The sequence below is a fragment of the Lissotriton helveticus genome, chromosome 4_1 (assembly GCF_964261635.1).
Source record: "Lissotriton helveticus chromosome 4_1, aLisHel1.1, whole genome shotgun sequence".
Lineage (NCBI taxonomy): Eukaryota > Metazoa > Chordata > Amphibia > Caudata > Salamandridae > Lissotriton > Lissotriton helveticus.
In genome coordinates this window covers 1,901,137,792-1,901,162,993 of record NC_136063.1, presented here as the reverse complement: position 1 = coordinate 1,901,162,993, position 25,202 = coordinate 1,901,137,792, and the positions used below count along the sequence as shown (strand labels likewise).

Below are 25,202 nucleotides of genomic sequence, written 5' to 3'. Positions count from 1 at the left end.
CATTATGGTCAGTGCCCTTGGTGGATAAGGACGACCCCATCTTATATAATTTCGTGACTTTTAAGGAGCAGATGCTGCGCATGTTTGCGAAACATACTTTTATGCAGGCTAGCGATGTAGAGCTCCGGAAACAGCGACAGGGCAAACAGGATCTTTTGGTTACCATGTTTAATCGTTTGGTATCTGAGACTCATTGGCCCAAAGAGAAGAGAACTTCTCTGTTTTATCAGGGTTTGTGTGAAGAACTTAAGGATGTTATATTGCAGATTGTTGATCCCCCTGAAGATTGTTCTGAATGTATTGATTTGGTGGTCAAGTTGGATCACAGGCTTTTGGAGAGAAAAAGAGAGAGATATCGTTTGCCAGTATCTCAATACTATGCTGGTCGTAGTGATGTTAGAGTGGAGACAGGGGACAAGAACCATTCTGAACCTATGCAGATAGGGAGTGTTAGGGGTCCCCTTTCCAAGGATGAGAAGGAAAGACACCAAAGACTTAATCTTTCTCTGTATTGTGGGGGGAATGGGCACTTTGCACGTGAGTGTATGGTTAAGCCTTCTTCAGTGGCAATGAAAAAGACTGTAGCCTTCATTGGTCAAGGTGACCTTCTTTTGGGGCAAGACAACATACATGAGTATAATCCCTATGATGTCGCTGGGTTGGTGTCTCAAGTGCCTCGTCATTTTACTATCACAGTTCCTTTGGTAATATCTGGTACTAAGAGGAATACTTTTCCAGTCCTTCTTGACTCAGGTGCCATGGGTAATTTTATAGATATACAGTTGGCCAAAACGTTTTGTGTCCCCTGTGTTTGTAAGACTCATCCAGAACCAGTTAGGGCCATTGATGGGACTGAGTTGTCCTCTGGATTGATAGTAAAACAGAAGGAACCTATGGTCTTAATTTGTGATAAAGGGCATTCTGAGTCTTTGAGTTTTGATCTTATAGATGACCCTGCTTTTGGTATCATTTTAGGGGTGCCATGGTTGCAGACACATAATCCGAAGATCGATTGGGTAAGACGCACGGTTACCTTGGATTCAGGATATTGTTTGCAACACTGCTATCAGGAAACTTCGGATTGGATATCTCCTTTGGTTTGTGCTACTGGTTGTACTGTGGAAGAACCTGGTATTCCATCCCAGTACAAGGAGTTTGCGGATGTATTTGACACAGTGAAGTCCGGTGTTTTACCACCACATCGCACTTTTGACTGTCGTATTGACTTGATCCTAGGGGGGGTGTTTGCCCTGTAGTCGGATTTATGCCTTGTCCGAACCTGAAACGCAGCATGTACAATCCTATTTGGACGAAATGTTGGTTGCAGGTTTTATTCCGCACTCCTCTTCCCCGGTGTCTCCACCTCTTTTCTTTGTACCAAAGAAGGGAGGGGAATTATGTTCCTGTATTGATTATCGGGCTTTGAATAAAGTCCCGATAAAAAACAAGTATCCCCTACCTTTGATTTCTGTGTTATTAGACCAGCTGCAACAAGTGACCATCACTATTAAACTGGACCTGAGGGGGCATACCATCTCATTTGTGTCCGTGAAGGGGATGAATGGAAGACCGCCTTCAGGACGAAGTTCCGTCTTTTTGAGTACTGTGTTATGCCCTTCGGTTTGTGTAACGTCCTCGCAGCGTTCCAGTTTTTTATCAATGAGGTGTTGCAGGACTTGTTGGATATATGTGTCATCGTGTATATCGATGACATATTGGTGTTTTCCCAAAATATAGGAGATCATGAGATTCATGTGTCTCAGGTTTTACTGCGACTACGTGATCACTTGCTATTTGTGAAGCTTAAGAAGTGTATTTTTCAGACATCTCGTGTGGAGTTTCTGGGTTTTGTTATTTCCGCTGAGGGCATACAGATGGATCCCAAGAACACAGAGGCCATTACATCTTGGCCGAGTCCTACTTGTGTTAGGGACGTTCAGGATTTATTGAGATTTGCAAATTTCTATCATCGTTTTATTTCCTGTTTTTCAGAGGTAGTTACACCTATTACATCATTATTGAAAAAAAGGTGTGGTTTTTCAATGGACGTCTGCTGCCCAAAAAGCCTTTCATTCCCTAGTTGAACGGTTTGTCACAGCCCCCATTATACGTCATCCTGATCCTGCGCTTCCTTTTTTTGTAGAAGCAGATACTTCACAGTTTGCTGTAAGGGGGGGTATTGTCGCAAAGTGATAGTGAGACAGAACATATGCACCCCTTGCGTTTTTCTCTAAAAAATTGTTGCCCACCGAACAAAACTATACTGTGGCAGCAAGGGAATTGTTGGATATTAAGTTAGCGTTTCCGGAGTGGCGACACCATTTGTGGGGTGCGAGACATCCTATCACGATCTATACCGATGATAAGAATTTAGAGGTCTTTCGCTCTGCCCGGGCTCTGAAGCCACATCAGATGAGATGGGTAAAGTTTTTTAATGAATTTGATTTTACTATCACATATAGGCCCGCTGCTAAACAAGTGAAGTCTGATGCCTTGTCGAATATTCATGTGTCTCCCTTGTGTAAAGATACGTCGATTGGTGAGGGTCCCATAATACCTGCAGAGAGGATTGTGGGATGTACCTCTTTTCAGGAGTTTGAGGATGAGATTAAGGTACAACCATCCTCTGTTGATTTGACTCCTTGGTTGATGGATGCATCTTTACAGTTGGAGGATGGATTATTGTACCATGGTACACAGTTGTTTATTCCACCTGAATTAAGGATAAGGTATTAAAGTGGTGTCATTCGTCTTCACTCATGGGTCATCCTGGTGTAGCTAAGACACTGGAGATTTGTCTTCGCTGGTTTTGGTGGACCACAATACATCACGATATTCATGTATTTGTTTCCTCGTGCCCGGTGTGTGCTATCAGCAAGGCTTCACATACACCTCCTGTTGGTCTATTGCATCCCTTACCTGTTCCTCCGGCCCCATGGCATACCATAAGTATGGATTTTGTCACCGATTTACCGATGGATACAGGGTGTACCACAATTTTGGTGGTTGTTGATTTGTTTACGAAATCCGCCCATTTTGTACCATTACCCAAAGTGCCTACTGCTCAGGAGTTGGCTCTTGTGTTTATAGCTCAAGTGTTACGTTTACATGGGGTACCCACTGCCATCGTATCAGATAGGGGCGCACAGTTTGTGTCTCATTTCTGGAGGGAATTGCGTTTCTCATTGGATATGGAGCTTCGTTTGTCCTCGGCTTACCATCCCCAAAGTGATGGGCAAATGGAGGGTTCCAACCAAACGATGGAGCAAGATTTACGTTGTCTTCTCACTTCCCTTACTGGCAGTTGGGTGAAGGCTTTGCATATTGCTGAGTTTACTTATAAAAACAGTTTTCATTCATCATTGGGTGTTTCCCCCTTTTTTTGTTCCATGGGTTTTCATCCCATGGCGGTTCCTATTCAGCCTTCTGGTAGGGTTCCGGCCATAGGTACTTTGAGCTGAGAAGTTACTGCAGTTTGGCATGCTGCCCATGAACATCTGGTGGCTGCCAAGGCTAGGATAAAAGACGTTGCTGATAAGCACCATATTCCGGCTCCTTCATATGCTTCTGGGGACCTGGTTTGGTTGTCATCTAAAAATGTGCATTTAGATGGGCCCCGTAAACTGCAGCTGCGTTACCTGGGTCCTTTCCAGGTTGGGCGGGTGGTGAACCCTGTGGCTATGGAGTTGGAATTACCTGTAGATTACCGGGTGCACCCTGTGTTTCATACCTCTCTCCTCAACCCCTATGTTCCTACTACTGTGCCTTTGCCCCCTCCCCCTCCTTTGTTGGTTGATGGTGATGTGGAGTATGTGGTGCATGCCATTCTGGATTCCAGGAGGTAGCAAGGGCGTTTGTATTATTTAGTGTATTGGGAGGGATATCCCTCTGAGGACCGAACCTGGGAGCCTGCTGGCTTTGTTCATGCTCCTCATTTGGTCCGATTGTTTCATCGACGTCACCCTTCCAAGCCCCGGTCGGTGGGTGGTCTTTTGAGAGGGGGTACTGTTGCGGTCTGACTGTTGTTGTGGCATTTTCTTTGCTTCCTTCCTTCTGCGGGCGGGACTCTGCGGGTGGGACACTGTGGATGGGTCTTTGCGGACGGGTCTTTGCGGGCGGGAATCTGTACGCGGGAAATACGAGCTGGATGCTTGGGCGGGATTTGTGGGCAGGGCTATGCGGGCGGGATTTTCTTTCTTTTGGCCTTGATTTGTTGCCGGTAGTGTAGCCATGGATGGGGGTGGGACTTCTGGCAGTATTTAAGGGCCTCCTCCCCTTCCTTCTTTGCTTGGGTTCTCTCCCGGTTTTCGGCCCCGGAAGCACTTCGGCTTTGGCTTCCTGGAGTCCTGTCTTTTTGGCTGGTGCCTTGTCTTGCCTCGCTGGATCACTGGATTACTGAACATCTGGATCACCGCCATTTTGGATTCCTGCTGTCTTTTGCCTTGTTTTCAGAGTCACACAAGGATGGACTCTGTCTGTCTGCGGCTGGAGCAGACTTGCCTTATGCAGATAAGGCTGTAGTACATGTTCTGTGCTACACTACCCAAAGAGATTTTTGTAGGCAATAACAGTGGATTTGTTACGTGGACTCTAGGAGATACGTTTTTCCCCATTAAGGAATACCTTTTGTTTTTCAGTGCACTGGGAATACTTTTTAGGACCTTTTGTTTTAAGTCAACATTGGTTGTCTTTCATTTTTATGAGTGGGTTTTTGTTCACCTTTGTGGTGTTCTTTTTCCCTGCTCTACCCGAAGGAATTGAGTGTTATGGGACATTCCAGGAAGAGTGACATTAAGACATAACCATATTCCTTGGTGGCCTCTGGATATTCCTTACTTATTGGAGACGCTAAATCCTTTTCTGAGTATGTCTTGATGTATCACGGAAAAGGTCTTGGTTGGGCATACTTATTAGATCAGTATTGTTCTCTATGGGCCTATTTTCCATTTACTGTTTTCTTCTTGTTTTGTCTTTCTTGTTTTGCTGCAGCTTATGGAAGATTGGAATGTCTGCAGTCTAGAGGATGGCTGTATGAATGTCCCTACGCCTTTTCCATCATCCTTTCCGGTTTTCCCCCTGATGCGTTATTCTCTCGTGTGAACATTGTTGTTTTCGCTTGAGTGGCTAAGGCATTAGACAACGGGTGGATCGGGCTATCTTCGCTCCTGTGGTACCTGTGTGTTCTGGTGAGTGGGGTCGGAACAATGCAGAACAACATACCTGCACTATGCATCACAGATTGATGTCCGAGTATGCCACTGGAGAACTTTACCGAGGAGGATTGTCATGCCACACCTATAATTGGCTTTATGTGTTTCTGAAAACCAACCGGAGTGCAAACTAGGATAGGATGCATCAGTCAGATACAATTCTTGTAAGCAATAGACATCCATACTGTGACGCCGGAGATACGCAAATATGAGACGGGCCTTCCACTAATCATTAACCCCCAAATGTTTCAAGTGAGACACATACAGGTAGACCTTGTGATTGAGAGTGTTGTGAGGTATAAAACAGCCCACCTGTGGGATCAGCATGGGATGCTCTAAGCACAACGGAACGCCATAAACGATAAATTAGAACTCCATATTTTACATAATTAAAAATCAATTAAATAATTGATTGACTATTCATAAGAAATTAACTTAGTTACCTTCCCACCCCACACCCTTACAAACCTACCAGTCCACAACTAAAATATAAGTAAAATAAATGAGTATTCTGTATTTTAGGTAAATAGAAATCAATTAAATAAGTAACAATTAATAATTAATTGCTAACTAAATATTTCTTATTTAACTTCCCACAATATTCCCCTACAAACCTAACAGCCCACAACAAATATTAAAATAAATCAGAACTACATAAATTCCAGAATAAATATCTACCATATAATTACATGAAATGTATTAAGTAATTCTTAATTATTTATTATCTATTTAACTTTCCACCCTATCCCCCTACAAACCCAACAGCCCACTATGCCACTATAAATTACTATTAAGGCACACATTACAAGAATTAAAAAACAGTATTATTTTTAAACACTATATTAGTGAAAGCAATATTAAAAGCATCTGTATAATTTACAACAATATTACCTCAAAAACCAATACTCTTGTCAACGAAATTTGTGTCACAGTATTTTATTTCTGTATTGCTGTTTCCCTATAGCATTAAATGAATATTTTGTCCAAACACGAAATAAAGCGCACCACTCATTTACAGTGACCAAAATGACCAGCACATTTTTTTCACTTTTGCAGATAACTTTACATTCTATAACAAATAAAAATAAGATTATTTTGTGAACTCATTGTTCGCTACTAATATGAACTGATATTCAATTGCAATGAGATTTACAATGAACTTCTGAATTCAGCTGTCGAAGCAAGTAAGCTAAGCAAACTTCTGTTACAAACACTTAGGGAGTCATTTCGATGTTAGGCAGACCGCCACCGACAGGCTGTCGGTGGCGGTCTGTATGAGATCCTAGGAACCGGTCTGACCATCGGATTACAATACTGGCGGTTGGAGCATAGTGGATAGCACCACCACCTCTGACAGAATCAAAGTTCCCGTCAGGATGGCGGTGGAATTCCTAACCCTACAATGGGGGTGCTGCCTGCACAGGCACTGCTGCAGGGATTAGGACATCCCTTTCCAACTGCCTTTTCATGGCAGTCCCACGGCTATGAAAAGCCAGTTGGAAAGATACTTTGGGGGCCCCAAGAAGTGCCCCTGCCTCCCATGGGCAACTGCTTAGTGGTCTGGGGGAACATGTAGTGCCCCCACACACATCTTTGCACATGTGCCAGGCACCACATGGTGCACCGCACACAGTGCATGGATGTACACTAACTGCCTTTTTCTACTGCGGCGTGTTCTGTGGCCCTTTTCCTGGGCCGCAGCAAAAGCTGCAGTAGAAGAATGCAGTTTCTGACTGCCTACACAGCGGGCAAATTGTTATATGGCTGATCGGACCACCGACTCCTTGTCGGCCGGTCTCATTCTCGCTGTGATGGTGGACGGTCGTCCGACCGACTGCCATTGTAATTAGGCCCTTAGGGAACTCAGCTGACAGCTTGACAGAGAACTCAGAAGATGCCACACCTGAGGTATAACTATTGTGGATCAGGAGACCACTCCAGCGGAGGCTACCAGGGCTCAGGCAGTTCCAGTTGCAGGTCCAGGAAGGAGGTTAACTGGGCCGATGCAGGGAGGCCTCTGGACCGTGTTATGTCTCTGCAGGTCTGCAGGTCAGTCAGCGGACCCTTATAGTCACTTCTGCTTAGGATGAAGGGTGCAGGTACAATCTTCCTTCTCAGCAAGCAGGGCGGCCTCAAGCAGCAGTGCAGCAGGGCGTTCTTTTTCTGTAGTATCCACAGGTCCAAGAGTGCACTGATGAGGTCTGAGGGTCCAATAATTATACTTTTGAAGCTTTGAAGTAGGAGAAATTTACAGAGAGTTCCACTGCAGTGGTATTTGGAACTTCTTGCCTCCCTGTTCTCACACAAGTTTGTCTGTGGAAACGACAGACTGTTGTGAACCCCTTTCTGAGTGTGGTGAGGCAGAGTCTTTGTGATGTACAAGTGTGGTAGGTGACAGCATCTCCCCCTATCAACTCAGAGATGGCCCATCCTGCCAACACCTATTCACCCTTAGTCTCACTGTCTGGGCACAATACGCAATGACCAACTTCCAGCTGCCTGGTAATGTGAGCCAGGATGCAGGAACCAAAAGATAACTAAGGGACAAGAAAATGCCAACTTACCAAAAATAGCATTTTCATATTTGTAACTTAAAATCCCACTTTACCATTAAATAAGGTACTAAAGTATAATTCCTAAGAGACCAAACTCTATTTTCTTACTGGCAACCAATTTAAAATGATCACTTATTAAATGTAATAAGATAACCCAATGTTGTCCTACAGGAGAGGTAGGCCTTATAGTAGTGAAAATTGAATGTAATATTTTTTGTATGCCAGGACATGTAAAACTTAAAATACATGGCCAACCTTTTAATTACATTGCACTCTGCCCTCTGAGCTGTTTGAGGCCTACCATAGGGGTGACTTATAATCATGCATTAAAAAGGAAGGACGACATCTGGCAAAAGGTTTATTTTGCAGGTTGAGAAGTCAGTTTAAAAACTGCACACACAGTCTGCAATGGCAGGCCTCAGACATATTTGAAAGGGCTACTCAAGTGAGTGGCACAGTGAGTGCTGCAGGCCCTCTAGTTACATTTGATTTAGAGGACCTGGGCACATGTAGCGTCAATTTACCAGGGTCTTATAAGTAAATAAATGTGCGAATTAGGTGTAAGACAATGTCACCATGATTAAATGAGAGAGAACAAGCACTTAAGCACTAGTTAGCAGTGGAAAGTGTGCAGAGTCCTATGGACAATAAAAATGAATTCAGCAAAAAGAGTAGGAGTAAGACAAAATGTTTGGGTAAGACCACCCACTGATGATAGGTCTAACAGGCAATAAGAGCAAGATACAGCTAGATTTTGTAGCCACTGAGGTCACTTCATCACTGAGAAAGATGTGCAACATCGTCCTGATCCAAGGTTTCACCTTTGGACCTAATCACATTTTTGGTTCTCAAAATCCTTCAGTGGGGCAAGGCTGGAAGCAGTCACCGGATAGGGCTTCATAAACCCTATTATCTTTACTGTGAGGGCTGCTGAGTCTGATTTCAGCACACAAAAAGCACCGAACAGGCCAAGATGTTGGTCCAATCTCCTTAGGTCAGGCTCATAACCTTGTCTCGGTCCTCTGGAGGTGGAAAACAAACACTACATCCAACTTTCTTCCAACTACTGCAAACATTCTTTCTGGTCACTCATGTATGCGACAGGTCCTCAAGTCTGGAATCTAGGCATGCCCCTGCCAGGTCTATCCCTCTGTGGCCAGCTGGGCCCTCTTAGAGTCAGAAGTCTTTCTGCTTCTTGTGCCCCTGGACCAGGCGAACAGAAAGCCATCCACTTGACTCCAGGGCAACAGTCCCACCGGGAGTCAGGAGTTTTTGAGTCCTCATCTTTCAGCTCTAGCAAAAATGTCCTGAGATAGTGAGATGAGGTTTCAGTCTTATCCTGTGCACTAGAAAATGATTGGAGAATTTTATCTGCTCAATCCTGGCAATGTTCTCCCTCTATAACCACCTTCTTTCACACCACTTCGTCTTTGCTTAATGTAAAAATACCCAGAAGCCATAAGTTCAAACTGGCTGAACCCTTCTTCACTCTAGAAGAACTCCAAGAAGGCCCTTAGCCACTTCTCTATGTAAATAAGTCCTCCTCACCTGTGAGGGTCAGAAACAGTTTTCAATATTGCTGGGCTTGGTGCCAAAGGGCCTAGAGGTCTCTAGAGCTGAATGGGAGCTGATCCTTTCAGTCCCAATTGGGATCAAAAAGTTGAAAAAAGAATTATTAAGGCTTCCCATGCGTGCCAGCACTTGTGTGCCCCTCTCCATGAAAACACCTCTGCATTCTTGGGTCTAGAGGCTAAGGGGCTGATTATGGTGGCGGATGGACTTCAGTCCATCCGCCATATCGGGGATTGGGACCACCTGCCTACAAGGCGGCGGTCCCACAGGGGTAATTACAATGTGACCACCACCACAGCAGTTGCAATGCCTATATTTTACATTGAGGTGGGTGCTGCTGGCTGCAGCACCAGTCACAATGTAAAAACAGGACATGCTACATTTCCCTTCACTACGTGGCAGGCACCAGCAGTGCCTGCCACATGATACAGGGATATGTAGGGGTCACCATAGTTGCCCCCAACACCCACAACCAAGGGCTAAGGGGGAAGAGGGGCCTGCTATGGCCCCCAATGACCCTTTCCGTAAGCCTTTTCATGGTGGGTAACCCGCCATTAAACGACTGGCGGAAAGTGACATCGTAATCCTTACACGGGTGCTTGGTAGGCACCACCAGCATTGTAGGGATTACAAGCCTCGTTGCCGCACCGGCGGGTTCAAGGAGCCTGTTGGATGCGTGGTGGTCAGTCTTTTCGACCGCCACATGTCCGCCCACCATCATAATATGGCGGGCAGTAAAGTTAGTTATGATGCTGGGGAGAACACCACAGACAGCCTGTCGGTGGCGGTCTTTCCACCATTGCAATCAGCCCCTAAGTCACTCCCCTCTGGAGAGCAGGGTCATTCACTCCAGCAAGAAAAGTAAATTGGCTCCTAGGGTTGTGTTGAGTGGCTGAACTGGTTTTAGTCTCGTTCTGGCCCAGGCAGCCTAAAGTACATTGGTAAAGAGTTACTTTTCCACTAAAGTTATCAGAAATCTGAGTTCACAACTAAATTAGATTTTTAAAGATAATTGAAGTACTGTTTTCACTAGTACTTTCACATTTAAACATATTTTTTGGGCCTGTGTATGGAAGATCTAGCTGAATGTACACAGTGAATACTATTTTAAGGCGTGAATCAATGTGTTGGCAACGTGTGTCAAACGTACTTTGCCGCTTTTTAAAAAATATATAAGGCATTCTGCCATGTGACTTCACAATGCACACTTTAGGCGGGATGTTTGTTACTGCAGAGCCTTTAAGTCACAGCCCAGCCAAAGCACAGTGGTGCTCCTGGCAGCCATACCTTTCATGTAAACAAAAGGGAGGACGGGAATGGACTATATTTAGAGGGGTCCAGTGTACTTGTCCAGAGAGCAAGAAGCAAGGTTGTACACAGTTCCCCTAGGGTTAGACAGGTAATAAGGTCTCTCTCCCAGCTAGCTGAGAGTCAGCAAGGGGGTGTGAAATGCTAGAAGGTCAGCAAGTTCCTTGACGGAACTAAGGAAGCCTCACACAACTGATGAGCTGGATGACATGTCTCATTCAGCCTACTTGGGATGTTGTTTAAATCATCGGCTTCCTGCTCCTACGTCGAGCCGGCGCTGCAATGCCCGACGGGTGACAACAAGTGTCACTCTTTTACGGAGGTCTTTTGTTCCTTGCCGTGATATGTAGAAACTTGTAAGGCTAGAAAAAGTGAGGTAGTGAGCAAAAGGTGAATAATTTAAAAAAAAGTTGGATAGTCCACGAGGGAACCTTTATTCATGTGGCTAGCCACTTTATTAAAAAGTGCAGAGAGGGGTACTGAGGACCAAAGTAACAATTAGTGTGGCCTCATATCAACCCTCCACTTGGTCAACATGTTTCATGCCCGGCAGGGCAATTCTTCAGGACCGAAAAAGTGCTCATATAATCCTTATGTGCCCAAGGGGTGAGCTACAGGGTATTGATAATACAACCTGAGAGGTCTAGGTCTATAGCGGGCGAGGAATACTGCATCACCGTCAGACCTAGGGATCAAGTAAACATAACAATTGCTACATTTTCGTTATTGATTACAACGCTTACAAACTATGCGTTGTCTTCACCCAAAAAGTCAATCACGCACCCAGTTATACATGATCTACTAGGTGTCAGAGGAATATTGGAGTGCAATGTGGTGAAGGGAGAGAGACCGTTATTACATGCAACATGACATGACCCAGAGGGCATATGGGGCATGTGTGAGTACTACTCATTAAAAGGTGGTATGTTGTTTACTAACACTACAGCCACCGTGATAGGAAAAGATATTCATTAAAAATGGAAAGCCACTAAGCCAAAAGGAGGAAGACAGGCACTCTGTGGGATGGTTATTATATGATTCATGGAACCTACCCTTGTGAGCCCAAAGGCAGTCTGCGCGGCTAGTTCCTGTGGGGACTGCGCTAGGGACCTAACCCTGTGGGAGGAATAAACAAGGGAAGTAAGCATTTTAAAAGCAGGATCAACACATGGGGTTGTCACCAGGGCCGTAATTAATGTAAGGCAAGGGACCACCGGTGGCTCCACCTCGCCAGGCTGTCACGCAACTCTATGGTGTGCAACCACAGGGGTGTCTTAACCCGCTTATGAACACCGGAGGGCAGAGGTGTTCAATGATTGAACCATCGGTAGTTAGGGGTTAAAACTAGGAGAAATGATGGCTCGAGGGGCAGCTACAAGCTAGCTGAATGCACAGCATAGACAGCCCGGCGGTGCGGGGCGCCCCATGTGGGCCCCTGCATGCATGCCGTTACCAGGGAGCGGCGGCGAGCAGTTGCTCGGTCCAGCGGGCTTACCTTAGCGGCGGGGAGACTGCGCCGATATCACCTACCCCCACACGGACGGCGTGTACTACACACGGAACAGCCGGTGAAGAGCAGGAACACAGCCGCCATTAAGAGCAGGGCGTGCGAGTGCGAGGGGGGCGTGACCATCGTGACGGAGGCGCCAGGGTCGCCAATCAGGGGCCACTCAGTAGTGATGATGGGAAGTGTAGTTTGACTTTACTGGTCAAAGGACGTGAAAATGCAAACGCGATAGTAGGCGTGCATAGGGAGTAGGGTGGAGTGACGTGATTCGCAAAGCACAGCGAGGCAGCGCCAAAGATCCACTCAGTCGCAAAAAAGGTCCCTCAGAGTAAGGTTCCATATATTTACTATAATTTTACTATCACAGATGGTGACAGGCGACGTTTTTCTGTTTTGAGAAATTGAAGATACCACTACCAGGAGTGTCCCGAGACATGTCGGAGACACAGTCAAAACAGGGGACTACCCAGACATTGGTGGGGTAAACAGGAGGTGTGTGCGGTTAAGGGTATCACAGGCGCATCCAATGTGTTATCTGGGGCAGCTCCACCCAGGCTAGGACCACCCGTTGTTAGAGAACCGATAACTGACTTAAAGATATAGTGGCCATGGTTGGGTAAATAACAAGGCCAGATGGGACAGAATAACCCGGGGGTTGACTCAGTGGTGGAGATACCACGGTGCCCATGGGACTAGTATAGCCTCAGATTAGAAGTGCCTCTGTGTCCGTAGGACTGGTGTGATATTGTTGTGCAAATAATATAAAGGAAGGATGACCAGTCTCTTAAGCACTAGGCAGATAAGGGGTGGTCAATTGGCGGAGTCATCTTGCTAGTTGATTCCAAGGAATAGAATCGTTCAAACCACAGGTGCCCAATTGTAGACGGTGCACCCACCTCTGTTCCAGTCTATATAGTGCATGTTGGTTGATGGAGGGGTGACATTCCAAGACTATCCATTGAAGGTTGTCTGCCCTGTGTCCCGCTTCTTTGCAGTGTTCATAGAGCCTGGTGTGTGTCTTAGTACAGCGAATGTTACTGTTATGCTCAATTATCCGTGTTTTCACAGTTCGCATAGTCATGCCTATGTATTTAAGCCCACAGGGACATATGAGCATGTATATACATCGGCTACTGTTACAATTGGTGTGTTTGTTCATGTGCCAGGTAAACGTTGTTGTCAGCTTGATCTCTTTACATTGTATGGCTTGAGGGCAGACGATGCAGCTGCCACAGCTGAAATGCCCAACCACTGGTGGCAAGTCCCAAAGCGTGTTCTCACGGTGGATGCTTGACTTCTTGGGTCGAGTGTGGGTCAGGGTGTCCTTAAGGTTAGCAGTTCTTTTGAAAGCAAAGCGTGGACGTGGGATATCCAGCCCAGCGGAGTTCAGAGTGCCCCAGTGTGAGTTGATTGTCTTCTTGATGAAGGTGGAATTCTTGGTGTATGTTGTCACGCAAGTAATGACATCATCTATTGGCTTAGTATTCGTCTCCAACAAGGCTTCTCTATTGTTGTTACGTGCCCTTTTTAATGATTGTTTCAAAAGTCTGGTCGGGTAGCCTTTATCCTGGAGTTTATGTTGGAGGGTAGAAGCTTCACGTACAAAATCAGTCAATGACGTGCAATTTCTGCGGATTCGGAGAAATTGTCCAAAGGGTAGGTTATCCCTCAAGGCTCGAGTGTGGTTGCTCTGAAAAGGGATGAGACTGTTCCTGTCGGTTTCTTTCCTATAGAGAGTAGTGGTAATCTCTGAATGATCCAGCCTGATAGTGAGATCAAGGAAGGGGAGAGAAACGGCGGAAAAGGTACCCGTGAATTTGAGGTACGGGTTCTGCAGATTAATCCAAGAACAAAATGCCTCACAACTCGTCTGATCCCCCTTCCATAGGACCAAAATGTCGTCGATGTAGCGACGCCAAAGGGATAGATGTTCGAGGAATGGATTGGTTGCGGCAGGGTAGATGAAATGTTCCTCGAAGGTAGCCATGTAAAGGCAGCGAGGCGGACAGAAAGGGGTTCAGTGGCAGGACCAACCGACACCACAGACCTCGGTAGAAACCAGGAGCACAACCAGGGGGAGAAGAGTCTGACGGTGAATCTATCGAAAAGAGCTCTGACCCCCATTGAGATTCAAGTTCTAGAAAAAGGACTGGGCTTTGTCCCCACTCCCATCCCTGATACGTTTCAAGAAATGATTGAGATCAAACAACTCTTTAGGAAGATACGCTTGAGAGCCTTCTTCCAAGACAAACCAGAATCAGATAATTCTGATTCGGGTCTACGGAAACCTTCCACCTTCACACCCACAGATGGGATGGTTCCCCCAGAGATTCTGGCTTTTGAGAGAGCAGTCCTCAATACCCTCAATAACAAACCACAATGTAAACAATTCAACAATTTGACCAGCTCGGAGAGGCAGGCTTGCCAGGCTCTAGGGAATGACAACACGATCGTTATCAAGCAAGCGGACAAGGGGGGCGCTACAGTCATCCAAGACTATGATGTATATGACCTGGAATGTAGACGCCAACTCTCCAACAGTTCCCACTACAGACCCCTCACCATAGATCCAACCAAACGCTTGTCAACCACGATCATGAGTCTCGTGATAGAGGGAGAAACCAATGAATGGCTGTCTAAAAAGGAAGCAGAGTTCCTCATCACCACCGAGCCAGTCACGCCTTATTTCTATACACTGCCCAAAATCCACAAGGGGGTCACACCTGTACCGGGAAGGCCCATTGTGTCGGGCATAGGATCCCTCCTGGAACCCTTGTCTCAATTTTGCGACGTCTTCCTCCAGCCACTAGTGAAGAAAATCCCTTCCTTCCTCCAAGATACCAGAGATGTCCTACGTCTAATTGAAGATATGGACGGGAGGGAGAATGTCGATTTAATATTGACTTTGGACGTAGAAGCACTCTACACGAACATCCCCCAACAAGCCACCTTGGAGGCAGTAGAGAATGCCTTGAGATCTGAGGAATGGACATCCTGCACCCCCATCTCTTTCATCATGGCCCTTGCGAGTATAGCCCTGACGGAAAATTTCTTCAGGTATGAATCGCAATTATACCATCAGATCCGTGGTACATCCATGGGTTCTACCTTTGCGCCGAGCCTGGCCTGCCTTTACATGGCTACCTTCGAGGAACATTTCATCTACCCTGCCGCAACCAATCCATTCCTCGAACATCTATCCCTTTGGCGTCGCTACATCGACGACATTTTGGTCCTATGGAAGGGGGATCAGACGAGTTGTGAGGCATTTTGTTCTTGGATTAATCTGCAGAACCCGTACCTCAAATTCACGGGTACCATTTCCGCCGTTTCTCTCCCCTTCCTTGATCTCACTATCAGGCTGGATCCTTCAGAGATTACCACTACTCTCTATAGGAAAGAAACCGACAGGAACAGTCTCCTCCCTTATCAGAGCCACCACACTCGAGCCTTGAGGGATAACCTACCCTTTGGACAATTTCTCCGAATCCGCAGAAATTGCACGTCATTGACTGATTTTGTACGTGAAGCTTCTACCCTCCAACATAAACTCCAAGATAAAGGCTACCCGACCAGAGTTTTGAAACAATCATTAAAAATGGCACATAACGGCAATAGAGAAGCCTTGTTGGAGACGAATACTAAGCCAATAGATGATGTCATTACTTGCGTGACAACATACACCAAGAATTCCACCTTCATCAAGAAGACAATCAACTCACACTGGGGCACTCTGAACTCCGCTGGGCTGGATATCCCACGTCCACGCTTTGCTTTCAAAAGAACTGCTAACCTTAAGGACACCCTGACCCACACTCGACCCAAGAAGTCAAGCATCCACCGTGAGAACACGCTTTGGGACTTGCCACCAGTGGTTGGGCATTTCAGCTGTGGCAGCTGCATCGTCTGCCCTCAAGCCATACAATGTAAAGAGATCAAGCTGACAACAACGTTTACCTGGCACATGAACAAACACACCAATTGTAACAGTAGCCGATGTATATACATGCTCATATGTCCCTGTGGGCTTAAATACATAGGCATGACTATGCGAACTGTGAAAACACGGATAATTGAGCATAACAGTAACATTCGCTGTACTAAGACACACACCAGGCTCTATGAACACTGCAAAGAAGCAGGACACAGGGCAGACAACCTTCATTGGATAGTCTTGGAATGTCACCCCTCCATCAACCAACATGCACTATATAGACTGGAACAGAGGTGGGTGCACCGTCTACAATTGGACACCTGTGGTTTGAACGATTCTATTCCTTGGAATCAACTAGCAAGATGACTCCTCCAATTGACCACCCCATATCTGCCTAGTGCTTAAGAGACTGGTCATCCTTCCTTTATATTATTTGCACAACAATATCACACCAGTCCTACGGACACAGAGGCAATTCTAATCTGAGGCTATACTAGTCCCATGGGCACCGTGGTATCTCCACCCCTGAGTCAACCCCCGGGTTATTCTGTCCCATCTGGCCTTGTTATTTACCCAACCATGGCCACTATATCTTTAAGTCAGTTATCGGTTCTCTAACAACGGGTGGTCCTAGCCTGGGTGGAGCTGCCCCAGATAACACATTGGATGCGCCTGTGATACCCTTAACCGCACACACCTCCTGTTTACCCCACCAATGTCTGGGTAGTCCCCTGTTTTGACTGTGTCTCCGACATGTCTCGGGACACTCCCGGTAGTGGTATCTTCAATTTCTCAAAACAGAAAAACGTCGCCTGTCACCATCTGTGATAGTAAAATTATAGTAAATATATGGAACCTTACTCTGAGGGACCTTTTTTGCGACTGAGTGGATCTTTGGCGCCGCCTCGCTGTGCTTTGCGAATCACGTCACTCCACCCTACTCCCTATGCACGCCTACTATCGCGTTTGCATTTTCACGTCCTTTGACCAGTAAAGTCAAACTACACTTCCCATCATCACTACTGAGTGGCCCCTGATTGGCGACCCTGGCGCCTCCGTCACGATGGTCACACCCCCCTCGCACTCGCACGCCCTGCTCTTAATGGCGGCTGTGTTCCTGCTCTTCACCGGCTGTTCCGCGTGTAGTACACGCCGTCCGTGTGGGGGTAGGTGATATCGGCGCAGTCTCCCCGCCGCTAAGGTAAGCCCGCTGGACCGAGCAACTGCTCGCCGCCGCTCCCTGGTAACGGCATGCATGCAGGGGCCCACGTGGGGCGCCCCGCACCGCCGGGCTGTCAATGCTGTGCATTCAGCTAGCTTGTAGCTGCCCCTCGAGCCATCATTTCTCCTAGTTTTAACCCCTAACTACCGATGGTTCAATCATTGAACACCTCTGCCCTCCGGTGTTCATAAGCGGGTTAAGACACCCCTGTGGTTGCACACCATAGAGTTGCGTGACAGCCTGGCGAGGTGGAGCCACCGGTGGTCCCTTGCCTTACATTAATTACGGCCCTGGTGACAACCCCATGTGTTGATCCTGCTTTTAAAATGCTTCCTTCCCTTGTTTATTCCTCCCACAGGGTTAGGACCCTAGCGCAGTCCCCACAGGAACTAGCCGCGCAGACTGCCTTTGGGCTCACAAGGGTAGGTTCCATGAATCATATAATAACCATCCCACAGAGTGCCTGTCTTCCTCCTTTTGGCTTAGTGGCTTTCCATTTTTAATGAATATCTTTTCCTATCACGGTGGCTGTAGTGTTAGTAAACAACATACCACCTTTTAATGAGTAGTACTCACACATGCCCCATATGCCCTCTGGGTCATGTCATGTTGCATGTAATAACGGTCTCTCTCCCCTCACCACATTGCACTCCAATATTCCTCTGACACCTAGTAGATCATGTATAACTGGGTGCGTGATTGACTTTTTGGGTGAAGACAACGCATAGTTTGTAAGCGTTGTAATCAATAACGAAAATGTAGCAATTGTTATGTTTACTTGATCCCTAGGTCTGACGGTGATGCAGTATTCCTCGCCCGCTATAGACCTAGACCTCTCAGGTTGTATTATCAATACCCTGTAGCTCACCCCTTGGGCACATAAGGATTATATGAGCACTTTTTCGGTCCTGAGAATTGCCCTGCCGGGCATGAAACATGTTGACCAAGTGGAGGGTTGATATGAGGCCACACTAATTGTTACTTTGGTCCTCAGTACCCCTCTCTGCACTTTTTAATAAAGTGGCTAGCCACATGAATAAAGGTTCCCTCGTGGACTATCCAACTTTTTTTAAATTATTCACCTTTTGCTCACTACCTCACTTTTTCTAGCCTTACAAGTTTCTACATATCACGGCAAGGAACAAAAGACCTCCGTAAAAGAGTGACACTTGTTGTCACCCGTCGGGCATTGCAGCGCCGGCTCGACGTAGGAGCAGGAAGCCGATGCTTTAAACAACATCCCAAGTAGGCTGAATGAGACATGTCATCCAGCTTATCAGTTGTGTGAGGCTTCCTTAGTTCCGTCAAGGAACTTGCTGACCTTCTAGCATTTCACACCCCCTTGCTGACTCTCAGCTAGCTGGGAGAGAGACCTTATTACCTGTCTAACCCTAGGGGAACTGTGTACAACCTTGCTTCTAGCCATACCTTTCAGTCATATATGTGGGTGATGTAAGTATCCATTGCAGACCGCAAATGCCATTTAACTTCCATGCCAGGGGTCCATTTACTGCAGTGTCATCTACAAAGGCCTTAAAGGAAAGCCAAATGGGTTAATCTAATGCAAAGTATGGTAAGGGGGAAAGACAGTCAACACAGTCGCTTTACTACCGCTTTCCGTGGCTTAAGACAGTGTCCTACAGCCAGCAGAACCAGACAGAAATAATAAGGGTAGGGAAGAATGACAAAAAGGATTCACTTGCTTCCAGCAGTCATAAATCGAGAATTGGCTACACAGTATCTTGAACAGTATCGATTTGTGTTGTACTTAAATCTTCAAAATAGCACACTATAAAGGCCAATGAGCCTTCTCTCTACTAGTCACCACTTTGTTTACTGACAGATATTTCTGATGTAGAGACAACAACCTATTTTATGCCAGCCTCTTCTACGAAGAAGGGAGCAAATAAAACAATAGTTGAATCAAATGTCATTGCACTCACTAGCAACTATTTAAAAACATAACATAAATGTAAGTATCATTCACTGTCACAGAAACTTACTTTTTATATTCAGCTAGGAGTTTAATTAGATCTTCATTAGAGAGTTTGCTGCTATCCTGCTTATATAAAGGGGAGAATTTCCCTTCAGTGTCCAGGCTACCTTGAGTATCTTTGAAAATGTGTCTACAAACAAAAAAATGAAAGTTTAGCTCATTCATGTAACAGACTACAGGTTAAAATAATCGTTCAGCCTATGCTCAGTGCCCCCAGGATATCCTTACGTCTTTTTCAACAATGATGCCATGAATTATGAAAGAAATGGTTTCCTATCAACACTCATCCTCATTATGAATCTGTTCTGAGTAAAATGTAACAAGTATATCGTAGGACGCCTTAAGTTATAATATTCTTCCAGTAATTCATTCACCAGTAGGACAATTAAATGGCAATAAAAATAAGAGGAACCGGTCTGTTTCTAACAACTACTGGACAGGATACGTGGGTGGCAGACACAGAGTAGACAATATTGAAGATAACAGAAGATATCTCATGCTTCTACCTGGAAGTAAAGGAGTCGTCAGAGAAGCAAGGATCAAAGGGATACAACTAGCCGAGAGAAACACTGAAAGATATTGAATATAATAAAGATGGACATGGATGTACAAGTTTTCTAAGAACTGACGGCAGCTCCCAGATGACTCCTGCACCGTGTGCTGTTCAATCAATACCTAACGGGCTGACTTAAGGGCAGTCTTCTGTACTTCACATTTCCCCAAGAGGATTCACTACAGATTACTGGTGATCCTTGCATCATGCGCTACATGGGCTGATCTGAGCCTTCCTAAGTTTCTCCCATGAGTTTGCTATATAGGCCATCCCTGGCCACCTTACTTTATGAAGTTTGTTACCAGGGGCCTCCACAAATCCCTCTTTAGTGCATCCAATATATTTCAATAGCTCTCTCTCAGGCTCGTTGTATCTCTCTGAGTCCTAATGATGATCCTACCATTCATATTGGGATTGAAACAACACCATTGACGTTAAACACAGTATTTGGTTTTATAGAAGTTTCTATTCTTTTCTTGTTACTATACTTGCTGATCATGTTTTCTCACTTGAGTGTATTACTGTAAAAGAGAGCATCGAGCATGTTTATTTGCAGCTATAATGTATTCATCGTTGCTATGTGTTTTATATCATTTATCCATTGTTTGAATAATTAACTTGCCACTTGCTTCTTTGCATTGAAAATACTATAACTAGGAACCATTGTTTTTTTGCTACAGTTATTACCCCAGGTCGCCAGTGATCCTTGGGTGTCCCTGGTTTAAATACTACTAATATTTTACTTAGTTTCATAACTAGTGATCTCGATCACTGTCTTTTGTAATATTCAAGTTACTGAAAAACAAAAACTAGTCACTTCAAATGTAACTTTTACTTCCCATTTATGTTTAATGATGTTTTGTTTTATTTTGTTTGTCCTTGTTAATTTTATAATGAACTTGTGCCAAATTTACAGGTAAATGAATTTGTGTGCTGCTTTCAATAACAATGTAATAGTTTTTTCTGGAACAGGTATTTACAAAAACATTGCGGAGAGCGGAAATGGTATGAGTGGCAACTGATAACATTTCATGACATATTTTTATTTAAGGACATGACATAGTCCGCATACTGGACACGTCAAGAGTCGTGCAGTTTGTAAGTTAAAAGTATCTAGCAAGTATTTAAGAAACTGTTTATGTTACAATGTAGAAAAAGAGGCGCTCCCTTTTTTCTTTGGAATCAAATAGAATGAGTTCATTATGCATTCGTTTTATAGATATTATTGTGTTTTTACATAATTAATCCAGAATACTTTTTTACTTTAATTTCTTTTTTTAAATGTCCATCTCATTTTATCTGTCCAAAACTTGAGGACTGTGATAGTTAGCAAGTTATTATGATTTTTTTAAGGTCAAATGGGTCTGTGATTCTAATTAATTGGGCCTTTAGTCACCAGTGAGCATTCAATCGAGTAGTGTTATTAGCAAAAGGTTCAGTTAGAGAGAAAGACATTTCATTTTTCAGTAACACTGATGTTTTTGCTGCACACAGTATCATAAAGCATTTACAACCAACGTAAGTGGTAACAATACACATTGCAGGAACATGGCCCATTAGGGGCCTCCTGCTGAACCAATTGGCACACTAGTGAACCCAATCACTAAAGGTCCATAATTGCAGTTGAAAAAAAATATAACACTATGCAAACATAAACAATATTTGCAAAATGAACTAACCGGGCAGCCCAGGCAAACGGCATTCTGTACTGGCTCAATCTGCTGCAAACCTGTTTAGCAACTTTATGCACCTTCTGTGAAGTCTGGAGAAGTAGAAGAAATAGAAGACAGAGTCTTTTTTATGTTCATTATCGGTTTGTAATTTCTTCATGAAGTCTTTAAACACAGAATATCAAACAGATACTTATAATAAAAAAACACAAGATTGCATGTATTCTGTTTTAATTCTAAATCTAAATTTAGATTTCTGCATGTATACGGCACAACATATTAACAAAATAAATACAATAAATAAATAATAAATGTGAAAACAAAACAGAGATCTTTACATTGGTGGGGATCTATCGTGTTGGTCTTATATGGCATGAACCACACTCTGGGCCAGCCTTCCAACACTTCTAGATAAGGTCAAGAAATTAGGAGGGATATTTAAAATAAAATGTGAGAGAGCGGGGTACTACAAAATTGGTAACGCCATGCTCCAACATTTTTTAAATGCAGGGTTGTGCCGTACTTACAAAAATTGCCCCGATTTCCCTCCTATTTTCCCTTAGTACTGACCCTAAAAATGCAGCCTACCGCAGGCACCCTTGCGCCATGTTGCAAAGGTGCTGCGCTGCAGGGGCAATTATTTATGTGCAGGAAGGGACATGTTCCTGCCATTAAATAAACTTTAAAAGCAATTTGCTGTTTCTGTGTATGCTGCAGAATGCAGCACACATAGAAAGAGGAACATACGAGGTTTCACCTGGTCTTAGTTTTTGGCGCTTCCCCATCCTTGTAAATATGGAGCAGCGTCAAAAAGCAATGGCTGCTGCAGTGGATCGCCCTCAGCAAAACCCATTCCCGGCACCCTTGCCACCGCGGACTGCTGCAGTGGAGCACATTTACAAGGTAGCTTTAGGCCACATTAAGTACTTAACGCCACCTTGTAACTATGCCACCAGAGCGTTAGAAAAAGTGATGCTCCGGTGGCACTAGAGGGTTGCAAGTATGCACCTAGGTCTCTGATTGGATATTGTAATTACGATTCCAAAAGCAGGTTCAAAAGCCATGGTCATTCCGTCTATTGACGTTACATACCATGAAAAAAGTCCTCCCATTACTTCCCGTGATAAACATCCATGAGGTGGGCCCTTTGATTGTGTCACATGTCGACTAACATAACACTGTCTACTGTGGCGTACAGAGGCTAAATAATGTTAACTTGCATTTATAGAAAGAGCCTTTAAATCAAAGGAGAATACATTATGGGACGCTGTATGTAAATTGAAACATTATGGTTTTAATGTGGTAACCAATGAATCAACGGGAGGATAGCTTCTCCAAAATCACGACTACCAGTTCAGTTTCTTTTTCAATGCACACATTGCAACAGTAAATAGATCTACCTAAATATCCCTCTAAAATCTAAATCATACCCACTTGCAATAACAATTACCAAATGACCAACAAACACTAACAACCTTTAATAGAACCTACACACACTCTCACAGTAATTCAAATACAATGATTAATAGAAAAAAAGTGCATAGCTTGTGAAAAGAAGCATCTACTATAATGGTGTGCACCCTCGATATCGAAAGCAGAATAGCGTTAGCACAGAATAATACCGAGGACAAATTATCTAAACTCAAATACCGACAAGGAAGTGAGTCTAGATTTTTTATACCTAATTCCACATATATTTACCAACTCAGTACATATATATTCAAGGTGCTTAGATGCAAAGTTCAGAATAGTAAATCTATACTTCCCATTATGCACTTACCTTTTGATGTTTAGGCCGGCAATATTCTGTCCACGAAATTTTTGTAGATGAATATTCTGAAGGTATTCACTTGTACAATCTACTATAATAGATATAATTATTTATCTAGTCAGCAGGGAAGTATTTTGACTTGTTGGAAGCCTTTGATCTCTTTCCTACCCTAAGCAAACGTTTCAAAAGGAGGGACGGAAATGCTTGAATTAACCCCTCATGTGCTAAGTTTGTGTGCCTGAAGTGAATTTCAAGCACAAGTTTATCTTAACTAATCACAAATCAATAAAATCACATGAAACTCAAATGATCAGACTCCAGTTTCTGTAACACTTTGCAGATTTCAAGTAGACTCCTTTCCTTTTCATGGTCTGTTTATGTGTTAATCACTATCGCTTTTAATATTTATTACTTGGATATAGAGACTCACATTATGCCAGGCACTGTATTGTATTGCATTTTGATGCTGTATTTCTATAGGGCTACCTAGCAATTCGCCGAGGCTCTAAAGCTTCCTGCCTCACTTTAAGCAGATGTCGCCTATTCTCCCAGTGCATGGACGGGGAAAGGTGTTGGTTGCAGAGTCATACATAACTGCTGAGTTTAGTATAGTGTGTGAGTGTGCTTCATTCTCTGCATGGCAGCGTGTAGCAGCATCTTACACATGAAGTTGAGCTCAAAGGATGAGTGAGGCTTTTTGCAGGCTGTGGAGAAAAACCTGTGTGACTTGTAATTAGTTGAGTCCAGATTTGAGGTCATCCAAGTCTGTATTGCTATTTGTTGGGAAAGGACTGTCCCCTCCATGGTCCAAATAAGCGTGCAAGGCAGTCCTAATTTCCTCAAGGCAAGTTTCTGAACCTTTTGCAGGTTTTTGTCTACTCACACATGAGAGATATGTGGGTACGCTGAGGGGCTATGAAAATGGAGTAAGACTCAGAGCTGGGCTATGTGATCTGAAGGGGCACAGCAAGTGCACCCCGTCTTTCAATCGGGAGTGATTACTGTCCCCTGATGGAACTGGAAACACTGGCAGTCGTGGCCTCAGATCATCATAGTTGAAGGGATGGGTCTTTTCCCTGTTTCCTACATGGGGAGAGGGGCCTATCAGCCTCTCCTTCTAATGAAAGAGTTCTACAAGAACTTTTCACCAATGTCTTCACTCAATCTAAATGGTTCAGAAAATGGAGGATGGAGAGAGCCTGCCAGCGCAGAGATTAAAATTGAAGGTAGTTCCTAGAACATTCTTAAGGGCCTCTGAAGTGAACAAAGCTCCAGTGAAAGGAAGGAGGGAGACAGAAGCTCCTATGAAAGGACAGTCCCTTCCCCCTTCCTCTTCCACCTCGCACCTCAGGAATGGTTTGCATACCAACCAGGTGATAGAATCTCTGCTCCTTTTTTGTCATTTGGTTGCCAAGCTCCTTTCAGGGAATACTCAGCTTTTCTCTTCTGCCTACAACATCTACAAACAATGACATGAACAACGCACTGTGCTGAAACCAGAAAACCATGAACAAGTGGAAACCAAATTTCTATTTTGCAAGCCTAGTATAAAGTTACAGTGGCAGGGATTTCACACTGACTGATGCCAGGAAGGCCCCTTGAGTGCAATAGGGAAGATTTATAAGTTGGTGTTTAGGGCAGCAAGCTCCCTTCTAAGGCGACTGAGTTATCAGAAGTCACTTGGCCCCATTTGTATAGCTGTATTGTATCACTTAATGTGTTCTGGGAAACAGTGCTTAATTTCAGCCAGTGGTTGCTAGTGGAGCCCACCGGCACTCAGGTTTGGGGTCGGTGGGGCCCACCGGCACTTATTTTTTTCTTAGCACACAATTGCAGAGAGCAAGAGCAGAGAAAACACAAAACGGCAAAGACAAAGGAAGTGAATGCGTAAAAACTGTTAACAA

The 25,202-nt window shown here is 44.6% G+C and overlaps 1 protein-coding gene across 2 annotated transcripts in view; it reads right to left on the bottom strand.

Moving 5' to 3' along the window:
* DOCK11 (dedicator of cytokinesis 11) overlaps window positions 1-25,202 on the bottom strand; it is a 1,219,508-nt gene that overhangs the window by 787,831 nt on the left and 406,475 nt on the right. For both annotated transcript variants that reach the window (XM_078688544.1, XM_078688546.1), the window contains exons 14-15: window positions 21,537-21,619; window positions 19,312-19,434 (exon numbers count right to left, since the gene is read on the bottom strand). In XM_078688544.1, coding sequence (XP_078544670.1) covers window positions 19,312-19,434; window positions 21,537-21,619 — 206 coding nt within the window. The remainder of the gene's footprint in view (window positions 1-19,311; window positions 19,435-21,536; window positions 21,620-25,202) is intronic.